General features: G+C 41.2%; 3 protein-coding genes across 4 annotated transcripts; all 3 read left to right on the top strand.

Moving 5' to 3' along the window:
* The first annotated feature begins 374 nt into the window (after nucleotides 1-374).
* On the top strand, nucleotides 375-4,184 carry LOC136438817 (uncharacterized). Its single transcript, XM_066433782.1, has 2 exons — nucleotides 375-862; nucleotides 1,179-4,184. The coding sequence occupies exons 1-2, from the start codon at nucleotides 401-403 to the stop codon at nucleotides 3,315-3,317; spliced, it is 2,601 nt and encodes an 866-aa protein (XP_066289879.1). The 5' UTR covers nucleotides 375-400; the 3' UTR covers nucleotides 3,318-4,184.
* A 177-nt stretch (nucleotides 4,185-4,361) lies between these two features.
* Nucleotides 4,362-8,069, top strand: LOC136438818 (zinc finger protein 391-like). Of its 2 annotated transcripts, XM_066433784.1 has the most exons (3): nucleotides 4,362-4,857; nucleotides 5,670-6,143; nucleotides 6,540-8,069. In XM_066433784.1, the coding sequence occupies exons 1-3, from the start codon at nucleotides 4,702-4,704 to the stop codon at nucleotides 7,047-7,049; spliced, it is 1,140 nt and encodes a 379-aa protein (XP_066289881.1). In that variant the 5' UTR covers nucleotides 4,362-4,701; the 3' UTR covers nucleotides 7,050-8,069. The 2 variants fall into 2 exon arrangements, with proteins under 2 accessions (XP_066289881.1, XP_066289880.1); XM_066433783.1 differs by having other exon boundaries at nucleotides 4,364-4,857; nucleotides 5,670-8,069.
* A 732-nt stretch (nucleotides 8,070-8,801) lies between these two features.
* On the top strand, nucleotides 8,802-15,863 carry LOC136438813 (adenosylhomocysteinase B-like). The gene is made up of 8 exons (XM_066433774.1): nucleotides 8,802-8,936; nucleotides 9,952-10,142; nucleotides 11,141-11,369; nucleotides 11,880-11,992; nucleotides 12,937-13,144; nucleotides 13,929-14,131; nucleotides 14,653-14,847; nucleotides 15,539-15,863. The coding sequence occupies exons 1-8, from the start codon at nucleotides 8,903-8,905 to the stop codon at nucleotides 15,668-15,670; spliced, it is 1,305 nt and encodes a 434-aa protein (XP_066289871.1). The 5' UTR covers nucleotides 8,802-8,902; the 3' UTR covers nucleotides 15,671-15,863.
* The last annotated feature ends 1,097 nt before the right edge of the window (nucleotides 15,864-16,960 follow it).

The raw sequence follows: 16,960 nt of genomic DNA, 5'->3' as shown, positions 1-16,960 counted from the left end.
TAGTTTCTCATTTTATTTCCTTAGTTAAAGGATCTTAAACAGGAAATTTGAACTGATGTCACCTAATGTTTCTAGCAAAGGCACAGTACATGTTGTAAATGAACTGCAACATAATGTATAAGGAATCAAAAACAATGTTTTTACACAAGATAGATCTTCTTGCACAAACAAATTTTGACAAGCAAATATATGTAGATAGTATCTAAATCATTGTAATGCTTGCTTTTAGGCTTGTCAAAATACATTTTTACTAAAGAGAACCCTGGGTCCTCCTATAAAAATCTTCTGTCAGGGAGTTAGTAGCTAAATCGACTCCAACCCTTCCTTCTAACAACTGCTTCGACTAACATCTGCTTGGAGAATACTAGTTACCGGAAGTAACGTTACCAGAAGTGACGTCATGGACAGCTGTGCTGAAGGCGGGAAGGCACTTTGTTGTTGTTTACAGTCGAAGCAAGAAGACGTCTGTTTTGAAGCTTCCCCCACTCCTGAAGGAACAATTCGTACTTCTCGTGCAGCAGAAGGGGTTTTCGGTGGCCCACGTTTGCTAGCTGGTCCAATGGCTAAAGTCACGATCCCCGAACCCGGCATGCCCGGTACGAATTCTGAGAGTGGGGAGGGGGGCAGTGACCCCGTCAGCATGCCTTCCTGCGAGGTTTGCGAAAGCTACAACAGAGAGGACCAAGGAGTGAACTATTACAGGTTTCACTGTAACTTCTGTTTCGAGAAAATGAAGGCGAGATTTTTCAAAGCTCAAAAAGTGCTTGTACCTGAAGATGCCGTACCCACAACTACTGTTTTCGGTGAGATGCAGTCGACGGAGACGTCAGATCTTGGACGCGAAGAGATGGCCCGAAAACAAGTAAGTTAAAGGTTTAGAAAATGATATATTTTGCGTTGTTGCAATTTAAATAAGATGAAAATGAATAAGAAATGGTGTAACGCTGTGGGGTTGATGGAGGAAGCGATCCGGTCCGGGCGTGGAAAAACGCGGTCCAGTCGGACCAAGGGGTGGAAAAGCAGTCTTTTGCGCCCCTTGTCAGTCGTTAGATATGACCCTATAGCTGCACATAAGCCCATCATAATTTTCATATTTCTGCCGTGAGATTTGATTGCATTATCATGTTATTTTACATGAAAAATAACTTTCGGGGATTGTTCATTGTCCACTCTTTCAGGTCATCAAAGAATCATTCCAACCAGTGGCTCAAAAGCAGACTGGACAAAGCAGGACATCTGACACACAACAGAGCGTTAAGGAAGAAGAAGACCAAGAGAAAAATCATGAGGACAATAGCATTACAGCATCCCAACTGAACCTTAAAGAGGAGGCACTAGGTGAACTAGAAGAGAGCCTTGTTAATTGTTGCAACAGCACTGCACAGCTGCTGAGTTGTGGTACAGTTGGTCCTGATGCTGAAAAGAAAGACGTAGAAGAGATGAAACTTGATAATTGTTGTAACGTCAATACACCATCACAGTCGAGTTGTACAGTTGGTACTGTGGAAGGTCAACAAGAGATGAAAACTGTTGGAAACTGTTACAACACCAATACACCATCTCAGTTGAGTTGTAGTGCACCTTGCATTGAGATTGAGAGGGAAGGTGACCAAGAGATGCCAAAATCAAAATGGCGTGTGCACTCGAACAAAATTAGGGAATGTGTACCAGTCATGGTAGGTTATGTAGGGCCTTACCATGCAGCATCAGATGTCAGTCAAGATTCGATTGATACAGCAGTGAATCCTGAGCCAACTTTACTGTACCAACCAAGCTCTTCACAGGATACCAGCCAGGTTTCAAAAGCCAGCAACACCAATGCAAAATCAAGTAGTACAGTTGGCACAGTGGAAGATGAAAAAGAGATGGACCTTGAACTTGAAAACTGTTACAGCATCAAAACACTATTTCAGTTGAGTTTTAGTACACTTTGTAATGAGTTTGAGAAGGGAAGTCGCCAAGAGACAAATCTTGGTAACTGTAACAACACTATTGCATCTCAGATTACTGATTCGAAGGAGGAAGATGTATTGGAAGAGGGAAGTGACATGGAAGAAAGTGAGGAAGAACTTTCATCTTCAGAAGACGAGAAGAAGGGGAACAAGAGTGACAGTGATTGGTTAGAGGAGACAATACGTCTACAGCAACAAAGGAAAAAGAACAGATCAAAATGGAAAAAGAAGACATTGTGGGTGTGCAAGTGTAAGGAAAAGTTCACCAGTCAAGCATCATATCGCAAACATAGGCTGGAGGCCCACCCAGTATCATGTAAGTACTGTGAAGAAAAGTTTCACTCATCACGAGTACCAAAGAATCACCTGAAGACACACATGCCAAGTGAAGACAAACTTGACCTAAAAGGTAACAAGCTGTTCTTGTGTGATCACTGCGGAGAGTTCTTCTCTAGCAAGCAAATGAGTTGCCACAAGCTTAAAATCAGCGAGGCAAGACCGTACAAATGCAATGTGAAAGACTGTAAGTCTAGTTTTAAGAATAAAGGTTATTTAAAAAGTCATGTTCGTGCTGTCCATGACAGAAATCGTTTAACCTGCCCTTATGAGGGTTGTAAGACAACGTGTCGTCAGAAATCAGAGTTGATGACACATTACAAAGTCCACACAGACGAACGCAGCCATCAGTGTTCTTACTGCGGTAAGATGTTTCGGAGGGGAGAACACCTGAGGGTGCACATGAGGATCCATACTGGTGACAACCCATTCAACTGTAGTCTGTGCAACTACGGTGGACGCCAGTATAACTCTCTCAGATGGCACATGAAAACCCACCATCCTGAACACTGCAAAGAAGAGACGAAGACGGCAAAATCAAAACAACCTGTGAGCTCTTACGAAATTGAGGAATGTACACCGACACAGGTAGATTATATAAGGCCTGGCCACGCGGTGTCAAATACCAGTCAAGATCCGATTGATACAGCAGCGAATTCAGGGCCGACTTTACTATACCAACCAAGCTCTTCACAGGATATCACCCAGGTTTCAGAAGTAAGGAACAGACTGCAGAAGCTAAGACACAAGCCAAAGTCAAAAATGACAAAGAAGACAAAACGTCGTGAACATTTTTCTGCGATGGGTAAACTCTCAAGCAAACTAAGAGGGTTGGGAAAGGGCTCAAGAAGCAAAATTGAGCCACCAGTGGAATTCGAGGCTACAACGTACGAGAGAAGCCTAGATAGGAAGAAAGCAGTGTTGAGGACAGATGCTTTGGTAGATAAACATGAATCTAATAATGTTTCAGGAAGTGCTAAAAAGACTACGCCTTATTCTATGCGGTCCAGGTCCCACAGACCAAAATAAAAATAACAAGATAATCATCTGGAACTGGAGATAGATCTGTAGTATGTGTTGCTTCAGTTAAGTCATAGAATATATGTGAAGTTGTCAGGGCAATGATAGAGAACAGCAAAGTAGTTTGTTGCTTTGTTACTGTTTTAGTAACTCATATATATCTCAGGGAGACAAACAGTGCCCATTTAGGAAAAGTATTAAATATTTGTGTAGATACTAGAAGTGTCGATGCTGTTTATTGGGGGAAAATTTTAATAGAGAATGCAATTTCAAAGTGTTCCTCAATAGAATCAGTAGGTTGATCATAACTTGTGGAGATCATAACTTTGTCATTCCATCTACCTTTTGTTCTAGTTTTTTGTTTGTAATTGTATGTTTCGTAGTTTTTGGTTCCAGTTTTAAAGTAAATATTTAGGATGCATTTGGTTATTCTTTGAAAATCAGTGACATAAGGCATAAGAACTCTAGGTGGAGTTTAGCTACCGGTAACTGTCCTCTGCAGTTAGTATTTATCATTTTCTTAGTTCTTAACTTAATCTACTTTTTTTTCTAGTTTTTTAGTCTGTTGACAATTTAAAGTTAACCATGTAACATGCATGAGCATTTGGTAATTCACGGAAATGTCATATATAAGGAGCCTTGTTAGCTTTTCTCGCAAGAAGACTGACACAGAGTAAAACATCACTACGAATATTGTGGTGTGATGAGTCGAGGTTGTAGGATAAGAGCATCTCCTAGCAGACTTTGCGTGTACTGCAGGTCCTCAGTAGTTCCTTTATGAGTAGTGTTAGTACTAATAATCCTTTGTATTTATGTTTATAATCTCGTTGGTTCCATGAGTTTTCACATCTTGTACTAATAAAAGTCGCTCAGATAGATTTTGTTTCTCACTTTATTTCCTTCCACAGGATAACAGAAATTTTTCACTCCTATCAGCTATATTTGTAATAATGAAAGTAACAATGTTGCATATTGTCAATGAACCATAGACTCATAGAGAGTAAAAAATGTTTTTACAGAGCATAACTTTACTGGCTACAAAATTTGCAAATACATTTGTAAACAGTAACGTTAATGATATGTATACCATCTATAAAGGTAGATTCATAAGGAGACTTCAAAGTTTTTTTCTTAAACAACTTCAACAACTATACAGGTATACCTAACAAAAGCCACACTTTCACTTTCAATCGAAACTCTGAAATCGAGCTCTGACCTTTGACCGCGTGACGTCATCTGTCAAAACGTAGATTTTGTGATTGGGGGGAGGGTGCGCATCGATCCGCGTTCGGTTTTCTTGCTCTATTGATATTATCCTGACTATTCCGGTAGTCTATCGTCTGTTTCTTCCCCAGAAAATTACCCTTGAGTGCTCGACAAAGTGTCCATCGAGATGGGGGACAAAAAGAGGAGACAAAGGAGGACAAAAAAGAGCAAACGGGGAAAGTATTTGCGGGCGCTGAGGTTATATCGGTCCGGCCAGGTTTCCCGCGCAACGGCAACAAGAAACGGCAAGTCGGATAACGGTGCTTCCAGGGCTGAAACACAGGTGAGTGGGAAGGAAGTTACTTGCTTTAATCCGTTCTCAAAACCAACACAAGTCTACCCCCCCTCCCCAGGCCCAGCAAATGATGATGATGCCAAGAACAGGCCTACTGGATCCTACTGGGCAGCGTCTTGTGCCGAAACGTGTATCTCATGATTTCTCTCAGGGGAAATTTAAATAGAATAGTGAATCGCAACTAGTTCAGCAGTCAGTTAATGCACAAAGTTGTCGGCCATACAAGGCGCTGCCCCAGCAGACCTCAAGGTGTAACGTTACCCGTATATGCTGAAGTGAAGAGGAATGGGTTGGTGGAAAAAGCTATCCAGTCCACACAGCGGAAAAAGCTATCCAGTCTGGGAAGGAGTGGAACAAGTTGTCTGACCTTTTCTGTGTGTGTGAGGTTGCTCTCCCTGAAAGTGAATAATTTGCAAGCTGTATGGTGTGTTTCCATACATTTGTATATCCCACAATCAGAAAAATACTGTACCACTACCTTAGACACTACAGATATTTAGAAATTGATTTCATCTCTATGTGTTTGCTTGTGCGGGCATCTGCAATTTTCTGTTTTTCTTTCATCTATTTACTAGTACTTATAAATCTTTAGGGTTTACTTATAGATCTTCAGTTAACCGAGTACAGTAAATGTAACTAATTTCCAAGGGAGCCCTTGCAAAATCATAACAAATCAGGATATGAAAAAAGTGTGAAACAATAGTCCATCATAGTTTTGCTGTGACATTTATGATTTAATCACACTATGTCATTTCATATGAAACTAACTTGGTGAAATTGTTGATTGTTCACTCTTTCAGCTCATGGAAGAATCACTCCGGCCAGTGGCTCAAGTGAAGACGGAACAAATGAGGACACCTGACACACATCAGACCATTAAAGAAGAAGATGACCAAGAGAAAAACCTTGGCAACGATGACAACAACACTACAACATCCCAACTGAGCTGTGGTACAGCTGGAATTGACATTAAAGAGGAGGCATTAGATGAACTAGAGGAGAGCCTTGTTAGTTGTTGCAACAGCACTGCACAGCTGCTGAGTTGTGATATGGTTGGTGCTGATGCTGACAAAACAGATGAAGAAGAGATGAAACTTGAAGATTATTGTAACGTCAATACGCCATCTCAGTTGAGTTGTACAATTAGCACAGTGGAAGATCAACAAGAGATGGACCTTGGAAACTGTTCCAACACCAACACACCATGTCAGTTGAGCTGTAGCACACCTTGTATTGAGGTTGAGAAGGAAGGTGGCCAAGAGACGAATCTTGCTGTAAGTAACTGTAACAACACTGTTACATCTCAGATTACTGTTTCAAAGGAGGAAGATGTATTGGAAGAAGAGAATGACTTTGAAGAAAATGAGAAAGAACTTGCATCTTCAGAAGACAGTGATCAGCAACTTAAAACGAAAAAGAACACTTCAAAATGGAAAAAGAAGACATTGTGGGTGTGCAAGTGTAAGGAAAAGTTTACCAGTCAAGCATCATATTTCCAACACATGCTGGAGGCCCACCCAGTATCATGCTTATACTGTGAAGAAAGGTTTCATTCAGCACAAACATGTAACAAACACATGATGACACACATGTCAAGCAAAGACAAACTTGATCTAAAGGGTAACAAGCTATTCTTATGTGATCATTGTGGACAGTTTTTCTCTTTCCAGAAAATGAAGAGGCACAAGCTTACACTTACTGAGGCAAGACCTTACAAATGTGAGATGAAAAATTGCAACTCTACTTTTAAACGGAAGTATGATTTGGAAAAACATGTCTGTAGTGTCCACAACAGAAATCGTTTCCCCTGTCCTTTTGAGGGTTGTAAGCAAACATATGGCGTCAAGTCAAAGATGATTTCACATTACAAGGTCCACACAGGTGAACGTAGTCACCAGTGCTCGTACTGCGGAAAGATGTACCGCAGGACGGGTCACCTGAGGGTGCACATGAGGATCCATACAGGTGACACCCCGTACAACTGTAGACTGTGCAACTACAGTGGAAGACAGTATAACTCTCTCAGGTGGCACATGAAAACCCACCATCCTGAACATTGCAATAGATCCGGTGACAAAGTTTTGAATCCAAGAAAGAAAGCAGTGTTGGAGAGGGATGCTTTGGTAGATAATGGTCAATCTGATTATGTTTCAGGAAGTGCTATAGAGACTGCAACATAGTCTACACAGTTTCAGTCCCACAGAGGAAAGTACAAAGAAGGTTTATTATGAGTAACAGACTGATGTCAGTACATTCTATATTGTATATGTTGCTAAATCATGGTATGTGAAGTTCTTGTTACAATGATTGTCAAACAGCACGCTAGCAACCTAGGTCCTTGTTACAATAGTTATTGCTTTGGTTGTGATACATGTATAATAATTAGTTGATATTTTCTCAGGGAGACGAACAATGTTGTTAATGGTTTTGTAGTCCCCATTGGGGGTAAATATTAAACTTTTTTGTAGCTATTAAAACTGTCAATTTTGAAACAAGGTAATTAAGTGTAATTTAAGTGTTCTTCAATAACCTTGATTAATACAACGTGAATCACAACTAACCCATTCTATTTACTTTTTGTATAGTTTTCTAATCTAAAGTTGGTCTGTTTTGTAGTTTTTGGCTCCAGTGTTATCAAAGCTGAAGTCAAGAAAGTAAATGCTCAAGATGCTTTAATTTCATATTGAAACTTTATGTAACAAGAACTCTATGTGGAGCTTAGCTATCTGTGTGAGCCTCCATGTAAGTCTTCGGCAGGGATTATGTACAGTAACTCATTGCCTTGCGTGTCTCACTTTTCTAGCAAGACAGATGGAGTAAAGCTTCACAAGGCAAACATAGTGATGGGTATGGATTAAGACCATCTTCATATAGACATAGGAATGACTGCAGTGCAAACTTGCTTCATCTCTGCATCAATTACTGATCATTACTTCCTTGAGTGTGTAATAACCTATAATTTTGTTGGAGCCGTGCCCATGATTGAGTTCTTTATCTTATATCTTGGACTAATATAAAAATCACACAGAACAGCAGATGGATCCTGTGCTTTGTTTCTCAATTTATTTCCTCTCAGGATTCTTTATCACTATAAAAGTCAGTCCAATAGTAGCTCTGGATTCTCTGTCACACATTGAAAACCAGTCACAAAGGCAGTTCTGCCTTTACAATAAACGGAATGTTAATTGGATACTAATTAATCCTACTTGTCAGTTAGACAAATGCAAGTCTGCCAAATGTTGTGTGTGTATTAGCATCTGTTCATTTAAGTTATTCATACTGACTCTAGACAGAGAAATTAAACATAGTACATTCTATTGGTAATATCAAATGGCTAAAAAAATATTTCAGTCCAATGGCTTGAATGGGATGTCACCACCAAACTTTTGTGAATATTCTAAATTTCTTTCCAAAAGTCAGTGTTCGGGGGGTTGGGGATGGCTAGTAGTGGTTGCAATGCCCTCCCTTGACATAAAATGACTAGAGTGGTCCGGAAACACAAACAGACAAACAAACAGACAGACACAAAGACACACCCAAAACATGATCTCCATTTTTCATGGAGATAAAAATTGCGGCCACTGCTAGGTCTACCTGATTAAACCTCCTTGGTCTACTAGCCCCCATCGAAACCTCTGATTGGAGAATAGTGAATGTTATGATAGTTTAGATCCGCTAGGTGCCGCTGTAGTGGAGGAGTCCACTATCTCACGCCGAAGACTACTAGCGCAAGACGTATTGCCCAAGAAAGCCCTGAAAAATCTATTCATGCATATTTTATCATTAACTATTCCTAATATTTTAGAATAATTCATCACATACAGGGATCGTTATATCAATTTATTTGACATAATGAAAGACTGTTCGTACCTCTTTTAAAGTAGAACCGTCCGCTATACAATCTTTCCCATATTTGGCTATATGCTAATTAGACCCCTATATATAGCCTTTCAGCACTGTCATCTTTCCTTCTACAACTAACATTCACCGCGGTACCTCTTTGCTCTCTGACAGCCGAACATCAAACAATAAAATGGGTTCCGAGAAGAAACTGCCCTACAAAGTTGGTATGTAAAACACTTTTTCTACACAAGAGTTGATCTACTGTTACATAGATGGCAGTATTTGTCGCTGTTGACATGCTTTTTTAGCGTTGTGTCTCAGCGCAGCAGCGATACTAGAACCGGCGCATGCCGGCTGAACCCGGCGCTGACAAGCTTTAGGATCAGGCTCTGCTACGTAACAGTCAGACGTTATGTAAACAGGCGCCGTAACCACACGAATAAACGCCTTGTCAGCTCAAATCAACGTATTACAAACATTGCACGTTATTTTAAACGTCCCTTTTTTGTAATTTCTTCATTGTGCCGTACTGAATGTAGCAAGTGGCTGTGCACGTGCGTGGGGAGGGGAGCGTGTATGTAACTTTCTGGATGAAGGTTTTGTCATACATTTGGATAGACCCACTACATTGTGCTTTGTCAGCAAGGCAAATACGCTGTTTAACCCAGTACACTATGACCTACATTACCGGTAAACAGCATTTTTGGGCATGCATACCAGTTTTGTACAGTGCGTAAGGTAGCAGAACACAGTATTTTTTTTTTTCACCTAATAATGTGAATTTCAACTGACACATCGATGCGGATACAATTACACAAATTGTCACGGTGCAATAGAGCACGACAAACGAATATGTTAAGGATGAGGATACAATCTATAAAAGAACTGAAAAAGAAAGGATTTGGATGACCTCTTTTACCTGCCACCCTGTCACTCCCTTGTGAGAAATAAAAACCATCATTATAAATAAGTTCATGCAGAGGTCAACGAAACTGCAGCCGACTCAACCCAACAGCCACCTGTAACAGTCATGCGCATTTGTGCGCCAACTGGGCAAACTTCACAATTTTACATTTCATAAGATCAAACAAACAAAAAAGCACATTTTGGCAACCCCTTTTAAATGAAACTGAAATTCGTAAACAAGTATTTAATTTGTGTGTGAAAGATTCTTTCACATGTTCCTGCCCGGACATCCTCCTTGTTCCACCATTAAACTTGTGTGACTGGTCTTTGCAGCTGACCTCAGCCTGGCCGACTTCGGCCGTAAGGAGATCGACCTGGCCGAGCGTGAGATGCCCGGGCTGATGATGATGAGAGCGAAGTACGGGAAAGACAAACCTCTGAAGGGAGCGCGCATCGCAGGCTGCCTGCACATGACCATCCAGACAGCTGTTCTCATCGAGACACTGCAGGACCTGGGAGCAGAGGTGAGTTGGTTCTCATTATTAGGGAAGATCATTCCACTCCAGAAGCGAGTATTGTAATTCATCAGGGGGCAGGGGCTAAATTGAGTACCTTAGAAGCAGATCTCTGTGGGGTATATGAATTTAGAAAAGGTTTATTGTCAAAAAGACAGCTTCAAATTCAAATCAATTCAAATCAATCTTTATTCAAGCAAACTGGCAGACATTAAAATTCTGAATTGATTTGCTTTTACATGGCAGCAATTTAAAAGCATTTCAAATGACTTAAAAGCATTACAAACATTTTAAAATTTATAAGGGAGTTGATTAAACGAAACGAACACATTAAAAGCTGTACACTTTACACTGTGACATAACAAAAGCGAAGAATACCGTGTCAAATCAAGCTTTGTGTAAGATAAGTGAGTCCGAAGGCAGATAATGCATTTGATTAACAGTCATTCAATAGTTCAACAAGGTAAGGAATTGGCGAATGTTTATAACGGACTGTCCGGCAATAAGGAATGTCCAGCTTCTTCTTCAAGGTAATTAAGCCAAAAGTCGGGTGCATTTATATCTCGAAAAATTTGGTCTATCTAGTATCAGAAAATAATACCCACCTCTGGAGTGGAATGCTCCTTTTAAGAGAGAAAGCAGGAGGGATTATGTTTGACTAGTTAGCTTTAAAAGTTTTAATTTGTAATTAGTTACATTGGTGGTTTTTGATGGAGGCTCAACTTGTTTGCCCTCCCACTACATGTACATGTGTATGTAATTGCCAGGGAAACAGGTCATCTTCTGTGCGTCTCTTGCAAAAGGGGCTTCTACATGGAATTTTTTTTTCTTAGTGTATAGTGTCCAGAAGAAGTCCTAGCATTATGTAATAGCCTGACTTATCGTGATTTTGTTCAAAAGGTAACTTGGTCCAGTTGCAACATTTTCTCCACACAAAACCATGCCCCAGCCTTCAGTAAATTAGAGGTATTAACACCTAGCTGAAATTATGGTGATTTCTCTTAAAGGTAACCTGGTCCAGCTGCAACATCTTCTCCACACAAGACCACGCTGCGGCCGCCATGGCGAAGGCGGGCATTCCCGTTTACGCGTGGAAGGGCGAGACGGACGAGGAGTACATGTGGTGCGTGGAACAGACCATCCACTTCCCCGACGGCAAGCCGCTGAACATGATCCTGGACGACGGCGGCGACCTGACCAACCTGGTGCACACCAAGTACCCACAGCTGCTGGAAGGTTGTTCTTAAAACCTACTCTTTTCTGAATCAAAATTAAAACCTACCTAGTTACTAGTATCAAAGCTGCTATAACCTGGTGCACACCAAGTACCCACAGCTCCTGGAAGTTGGGTTGCAGTAATCTCCAAGCAGATCTATCGGTGGCAATGACAGTATCAAACTTGGAAAAGCAGTCCAACTTCCTCGATGGCCAATTATACTGCTTTTGTTAGTTGGATACTGTCATTTGCCACCGATAGATCTGCTTGGAGATTAGGTTGCAGGCTTTTAGCTTGGACTTAAAAATAGAGCATCCAAAAATTGGAGGGGGGGGCAGAACAGACTTCCCCAGTAGGCTCTATGGATTGCCAATTACCCAGTAGCTTTGTGAAACATCGGTCTTGAATAGAACACCTCGTTGTGTACAAAGAACTTTGTCATCCTTGTCGACATCAGTTTGTATAACTTAGCCACTTGAGGAAATGCCTTTTTTTAGATAGCTAGCTGATGACTTTTTATTTACCCCCAGGAATCAAGGGTCTGTCTGAGGAGACAACTACCGGTGTCCACAACCTCTACAAGATGATGGCCAAGGGTGAGCTCAAGTGCCCTGCCATTAACGTCAACGACTCAGTTACCAAGGTATGTTTGTAAAGCCTGGTTACACTTACCTGAACATCGCTCCCGACCGCCAGCCAAGCAAGGTTGGCAGGAGGTCGGGAGCAGTCTGACCATTTTTGAGTTACAATCAAAGTTTATTGCACAACAAATGTAACAGGTACAATGTATGGCAATTTGGTAGGTAGTACAAAATGTCAAGACATATATGTCTTTGCTTATTAACAATGCTAATGATTTCTACAAAACTACAAAAACAATACTACATAATATGGAAGTATACTACATGAGACACAGGAAACATCAATTGTTTGCGTCAAAGATTAATTGATTTCTTTTTAGAAAAGAGGTAGATATGTATTGGCATATGTTGAGTATGTACAAGGAAATGGCATCAAGACATGACATAAGTAAATTAAACGTTTCTGAGCTTGTCTTCGATGGTAAGGTTATGTTTACATCGCGGGTGATAACATTCATAAGTTTCTGTCTTTCTTCAATATACTTGGGACATGTTAAAAGAAAGTGGAATTCATCTTCAACAGTTGAGAGTCAGGTTTGATTCCCAAACGCATCCTGAACACAGGATAGATCTATATCTTGTTGCTCTTGGCTCACACGATTCTGTTCATACATTGTCATGTCAAGGTAGAAATTTAGTCTTGATACTTTTCTTACTATTATACATTAAGCATGCAGCCAAGATGAACATGTTTTCGCAATCCTAAGCTTCTTCTTTATCTTTCTTTATCTTTATTCGAAATTGCAACAATACAATACGCAGTGTAACGCCAGGCAGACAAGCTGATGTTGCGGACCACTAACATTACAGTTACACTGAATACGACAATAAGGCACTTAGGCAATACATAGCATAATACAATATATACAATGCATGATACAATACAAAAAGATGCATTCAGTATAAAGAACGCAATTTAAAGGCCTCTTCATTCCTCACCCAACAGAGCAAGTTTGACAACTTGTACGGCTGTCGCGAGTCTCTGGTTGATGGAATCAAGCGTGCCACAGACGTCATGCTGGCAGGCAAGGTCGCTGTCGTCGCTGGTTACGGTGACGTCGGCAAAGGCTCCGCCCAGTCCCTCCGGGCTTTCGGTGCACGGGTCCTCATCACCGAGATCGATCCCATCAATGCCCTGCAGGCTGCCATGGAAGGTAGGACCGGGCTTTCACCAAGGATTTCCAAAAATTGGTGTGTGGGGGGGGGGGGGGGTCCAGTGGGCTCTATGGATTACCTTGCATGTCATCAATAGATTTACATTCCGACCCAATGTCTGGTCTTCTTGATCATTTTTCCTTGTTGCAGATGATAAAGATAACTCATTTGAATAATATTTCATTTGATTCTGTATTAGTAATACCATTACATTTTAGTCCTTTCTGACCCCACAGGTTTGCTGCCCTAAGATCTAGAATTGATCACTTCATTCCGGGCTTTGTCTAAAGAGGGTTACAGGGGCGCTACACCCCCATGCCCTGACCATGTGCCCCTTACCCAGGGGAGCAGATTCTCCAAGTCTGACATGCATAAAATTCTGATTGACCAGGGATGCTACACATGTGGCCACAGTCTTCAACTTTGACCAGACCGTAATTTCCCCCCCCTCGGGAATCCTTAGAATACCCTAATTTAACTTAAAATACTCTAAAACTCCACACCAGAAAAAGGTGGAAACCCCTTTCCTCACCATCCACCAGCTTGATTGCTCCACTCCCTTGCAATGCTCCCCCTTGCAATTTTTTTTCCAAGAAAAACCTGTTATTGTTTGATTTCCTTGTTTAATGCACACTCTGACTCTTGACACCAGAGTGTGACCCCCAGAGAGACCCCTCTAGGGTTCTTCCACTCTCCAATAGGGGTGTTCACATGTAGTTCACGGTTCATAGTGCCCAGTTTATAACAAGAATTGATCACTTTGTTTGATCCCCTTGCCCTCAGGTTACCAGGTGATCACCATGGACGAGGCCTGTAGCCAGGGGAACATCTTTGTGACGGCCACCGGCTGCAAGGACATCATCCAGGCCAGACACTTCCAGCAGATGAAGGAGGATGCCATCGTCTGTAACATCGGCCACTTCGACTGCGAGTTGGAGGTCAAGTGGTTGAACGACAACGCCAAGAAGGACACCATCAAGCCACAGGTAGGGGACTTCTTTTTAGCTTATCCTTCCTTAAAAGTTAAAGACAAATCCATTCTTGAACGCTTGAGTCTTTCTGCATCTTTTATACACTAGGCCAGTATAGACTTTCGCAAATCACCCACTGAAACAAATTTGTTTATTAGTGTACCAAATTGAAGATCTGTCTGAGCTGCGAGTAGAATACTGACCGAAAATATGAATAAGCTATTGATACTATCCTGTCACGAAAACAAATTTTTCCTCTGCTTGTACACACTGAATGTCTGCCATGTTTGAAAGCAGTGCAATCTGGATGCTGATTGGCTTGCGCTAAATAATGCAAGCTCATCAATAATCAATCAATCGTTCGCAGGCATCAATAGTAAAATTGCAAATATTTAACCATTGCAAAACTTTCAACATTTGCAGTGTTAGTCTTGGTGACATGTGCTTCATATTGAAGGAGTCTTTTGTTCAGAGCTCACGCACAGCTCACACAAACCCCACTGGTAACATTGCATTTTGTCCTTCCCCCCTGTTAGGTTGACCGTTACACCCTCCCCAGCGGACGCCACATCATTCTGCTGGCTGAAGGTCGTCTGGTGAACTTGGGCTGCGCCACCGGCCACCCCAGCTTCGTCATGAGCAACTCCTTCACCAACCAGGTCCTGGCTCAGATCGAACTGTGGACCAAACCAGACCAGTACAAGGTTGGAGTCTTTGTGCTGCCCAAGAAGGTGAGTTGTGAAAAAACAATCCCTCAGTCTGTGTACTTTTGTTCTTAATATCTGGTCTGTCTTCATGTCATTGATAAATATCTTTATCACTGAAGTTTCATTCGTAACCATATGTGTTCACTGCAGTTGCACTGTCAGTCAAACTTTTATTTAGTGGTGTACCAGTTTATGACAATAAGACACCAAATTAAAGACGGTTTTGCTCATGAGGTTTCTACAACAAGGTTGATGTTACACTTGCGTAACTGAATAGGGACTGATGAGTAAGGGGAAAACAGTTCCTGTTACGGACATGATTCTGTTGCTAAGGTCATATTTGTGTTCTCCTCTCACCCTGACTATCAGGTTTATCGTCTGTTGTTCCCCGTTAGGCGAGGGTTAGGCGTGGGTTAGGCGTGCTTGCACGTATCTAGATGCAGAGGCTTGATGGCAGCCCGCCAGATACCTCTGCCTTTTGAGTTGGCAGTGTAAATTGGGAAAGTGGAGGTCTTCCATATGATATCTTCTTCTTGTCATCCTGTCGGGCGTTCAGTGCGACATGCTGGAATGTGTGCACACTATGATAATATAATGCTAGTATATACTCCTATATAATGATGTAATGATGGTATGAACTCCTGATATAATGATGGTATATACTCCTTTATGATAATTGTAATAACATAATGATGAATAAATGTTTCTATTTCAGCTGGATGAGGAGGTTGCTGAGGCACATCTTGAACAGCTGGGCGTGAAAATCACCCGGTTGTCTGACGACCAGGCTGGCTACCTCGGGATCCCCAAGGAGGGCCCCTACAAACCCGACTTCTACCGTTACTAGTTCTACTGAGAGTAGCTACACAACGTAACCGTGTAGAGGTAAAATGTGTTAGCAAAGTGAACATGTTGGAACAGAGTGTATCACTCAAATACACAGAAATGTAAACATGTGTTCACATGTACATCCATTGAAGTAAATAAACATGTATCAACATGTGCATCCATGGAAGTAAATAAACATGTGTTAACATGTACATTCATGTTACATGTCATTATTTCCAATACGTTAATACGATAGCAGCACAGTATCAGTTTTCCTTGTTTCAAGATCAGTTCTCTGAATGACAACTTGCACCAGGTCTTAACAACTGGCAGTTGTAGGCTGTGTTCCAAATTATTTAATTAGTCTTGTCTTTACTTGTGTGGTTGGGAAACATCAAATGTACAAACTGTAGTCTACATATGCCAAGATCCAACTGCTTTTGGGATTGGTCAGGCTCAAAAATCATTAATCTCATGACACAATGCTTCAATTTGTCAGTCTAAATGTTTTTCAAAATTTGTTCATCTCAGAAGGCTATGATTTGTCAGGCAAAGCATTGGTCAAAATTCGTTCATCTCAGAAGGCTCTGATTGGTCAGGCTAAACATCTCTCAAAATTCATTCATATAGGAAGGCTATGATTGGTCAGGCTAAGCATCTCTCAAAATTCATTCATATTGGAAGGCTATGATTGGTCAGGCTAAACATCGAACAAAGGTCATTCATCACAGAAGGCTATGATTGGTCAGGCTAAACATCCAGCAAAATTCATTCATATCGGAAGACTGATTGGTCAGGTTAAACATCCAGCAAAATTCATTCATATCGGAAGGCTATGATTGGTCAGGCTAAACATCTCGTAGAATTCATTCATCTCAGAAGGTTAACGTGACGCACTTCTGTGTGCTCCCAAGCTACAGCGCAAGTCGCTATCTTTGATTTTTGCATAAACTCCATGTCCATGCAGCTTAAATGACAGTTGTACGACTACCATGAGTTTAAACAAGGAGGTTATATAGACTATATAACCTCCTTGGTTTTAAGTTTAGTTTTGATGGGTAGAGGGTCAAATGTACAATGCTAAAAGTGGTGCGCATAGATGTAGGACAGTTGTCAGACATTGGCCTCCTGCCGTTATTATTGGTCACCAATTAACAAGACCGGAAGGTCCCTTAGAGGTGTGACGCGAAGGCCACTCAAAGGTTACTAGTTATGTTTACCTTCACAGAAGTAAGCATATTTCCTTGAATAGCTTCATCAGGTTGGTAAGTCACTGAATAAAGAAGACTCTTTTTACACAACCAAGAGA

Source organism: Branchiostoma lanceolatum, chromosome 7 (genome assembly GCF_035083965.1).
Source record: "Branchiostoma lanceolatum isolate klBraLanc5 chromosome 7, klBraLanc5.hap2, whole genome shotgun sequence".
Taxonomy (NCBI): domain Eukaryota; kingdom Metazoa; phylum Chordata; class Leptocardii; order Amphioxiformes; family Branchiostomatidae; genus Branchiostoma; species Branchiostoma lanceolatum.
Note: the sequence above shows the minus strand (reverse complement) of the source record. Positions and strands in the feature narration are given on the sequence as shown.

Bases quoted from the DNA above. Each gene is read 5' to 3' on its own strand.
- LOC136438817 (XM_066433782.1), top strand. From the start codon at position 401: ATGGACAGCTGTGCTGAAGGCGGGAAGGCACTTTGTTGTTGTTTACAG. The intron at 863-1,178 runs GTAAGTTAAAGG...CCACTCTTTCAG, and splicing joins AAGAGATGGCCCGAAAACAA to GTCATCAAAGAATCATTCCA.
- LOC136438818 (XM_066433783.1), top strand. From the start codon at position 4,702: ATGGGGGACAAAAAGAGGAGACAAAGGAGGACAAAAAAGAGCAAACGG. The intron at 4,858-5,669 runs GTGAGTGGGAAG...TCACTCTTTCAG, and splicing joins CTTCCAGGGCTGAAACACAG to CTCATGGAAGAATCACTCCG.
- LOC136438813 (XM_066433774.1), top strand. From the start codon at position 8,903: ATGGGTTCCGAGAAGAAACTGCCCTACAAAGTTG. The intron at 11,370-11,879 runs GTTGTTCTTAAA...ATTTACCCCCAG, and splicing joins GTACCCACAGCTGCTGGAAG to GAATCAAGGGTCTGTCTGAG. The intron at 13,145-13,928 runs GTAGGACCGGGC...CCTTGCCCTCAG, and splicing joins CCTGCAGGCTGCCATGGAAG to GTTACCAGGTGATCACCATG.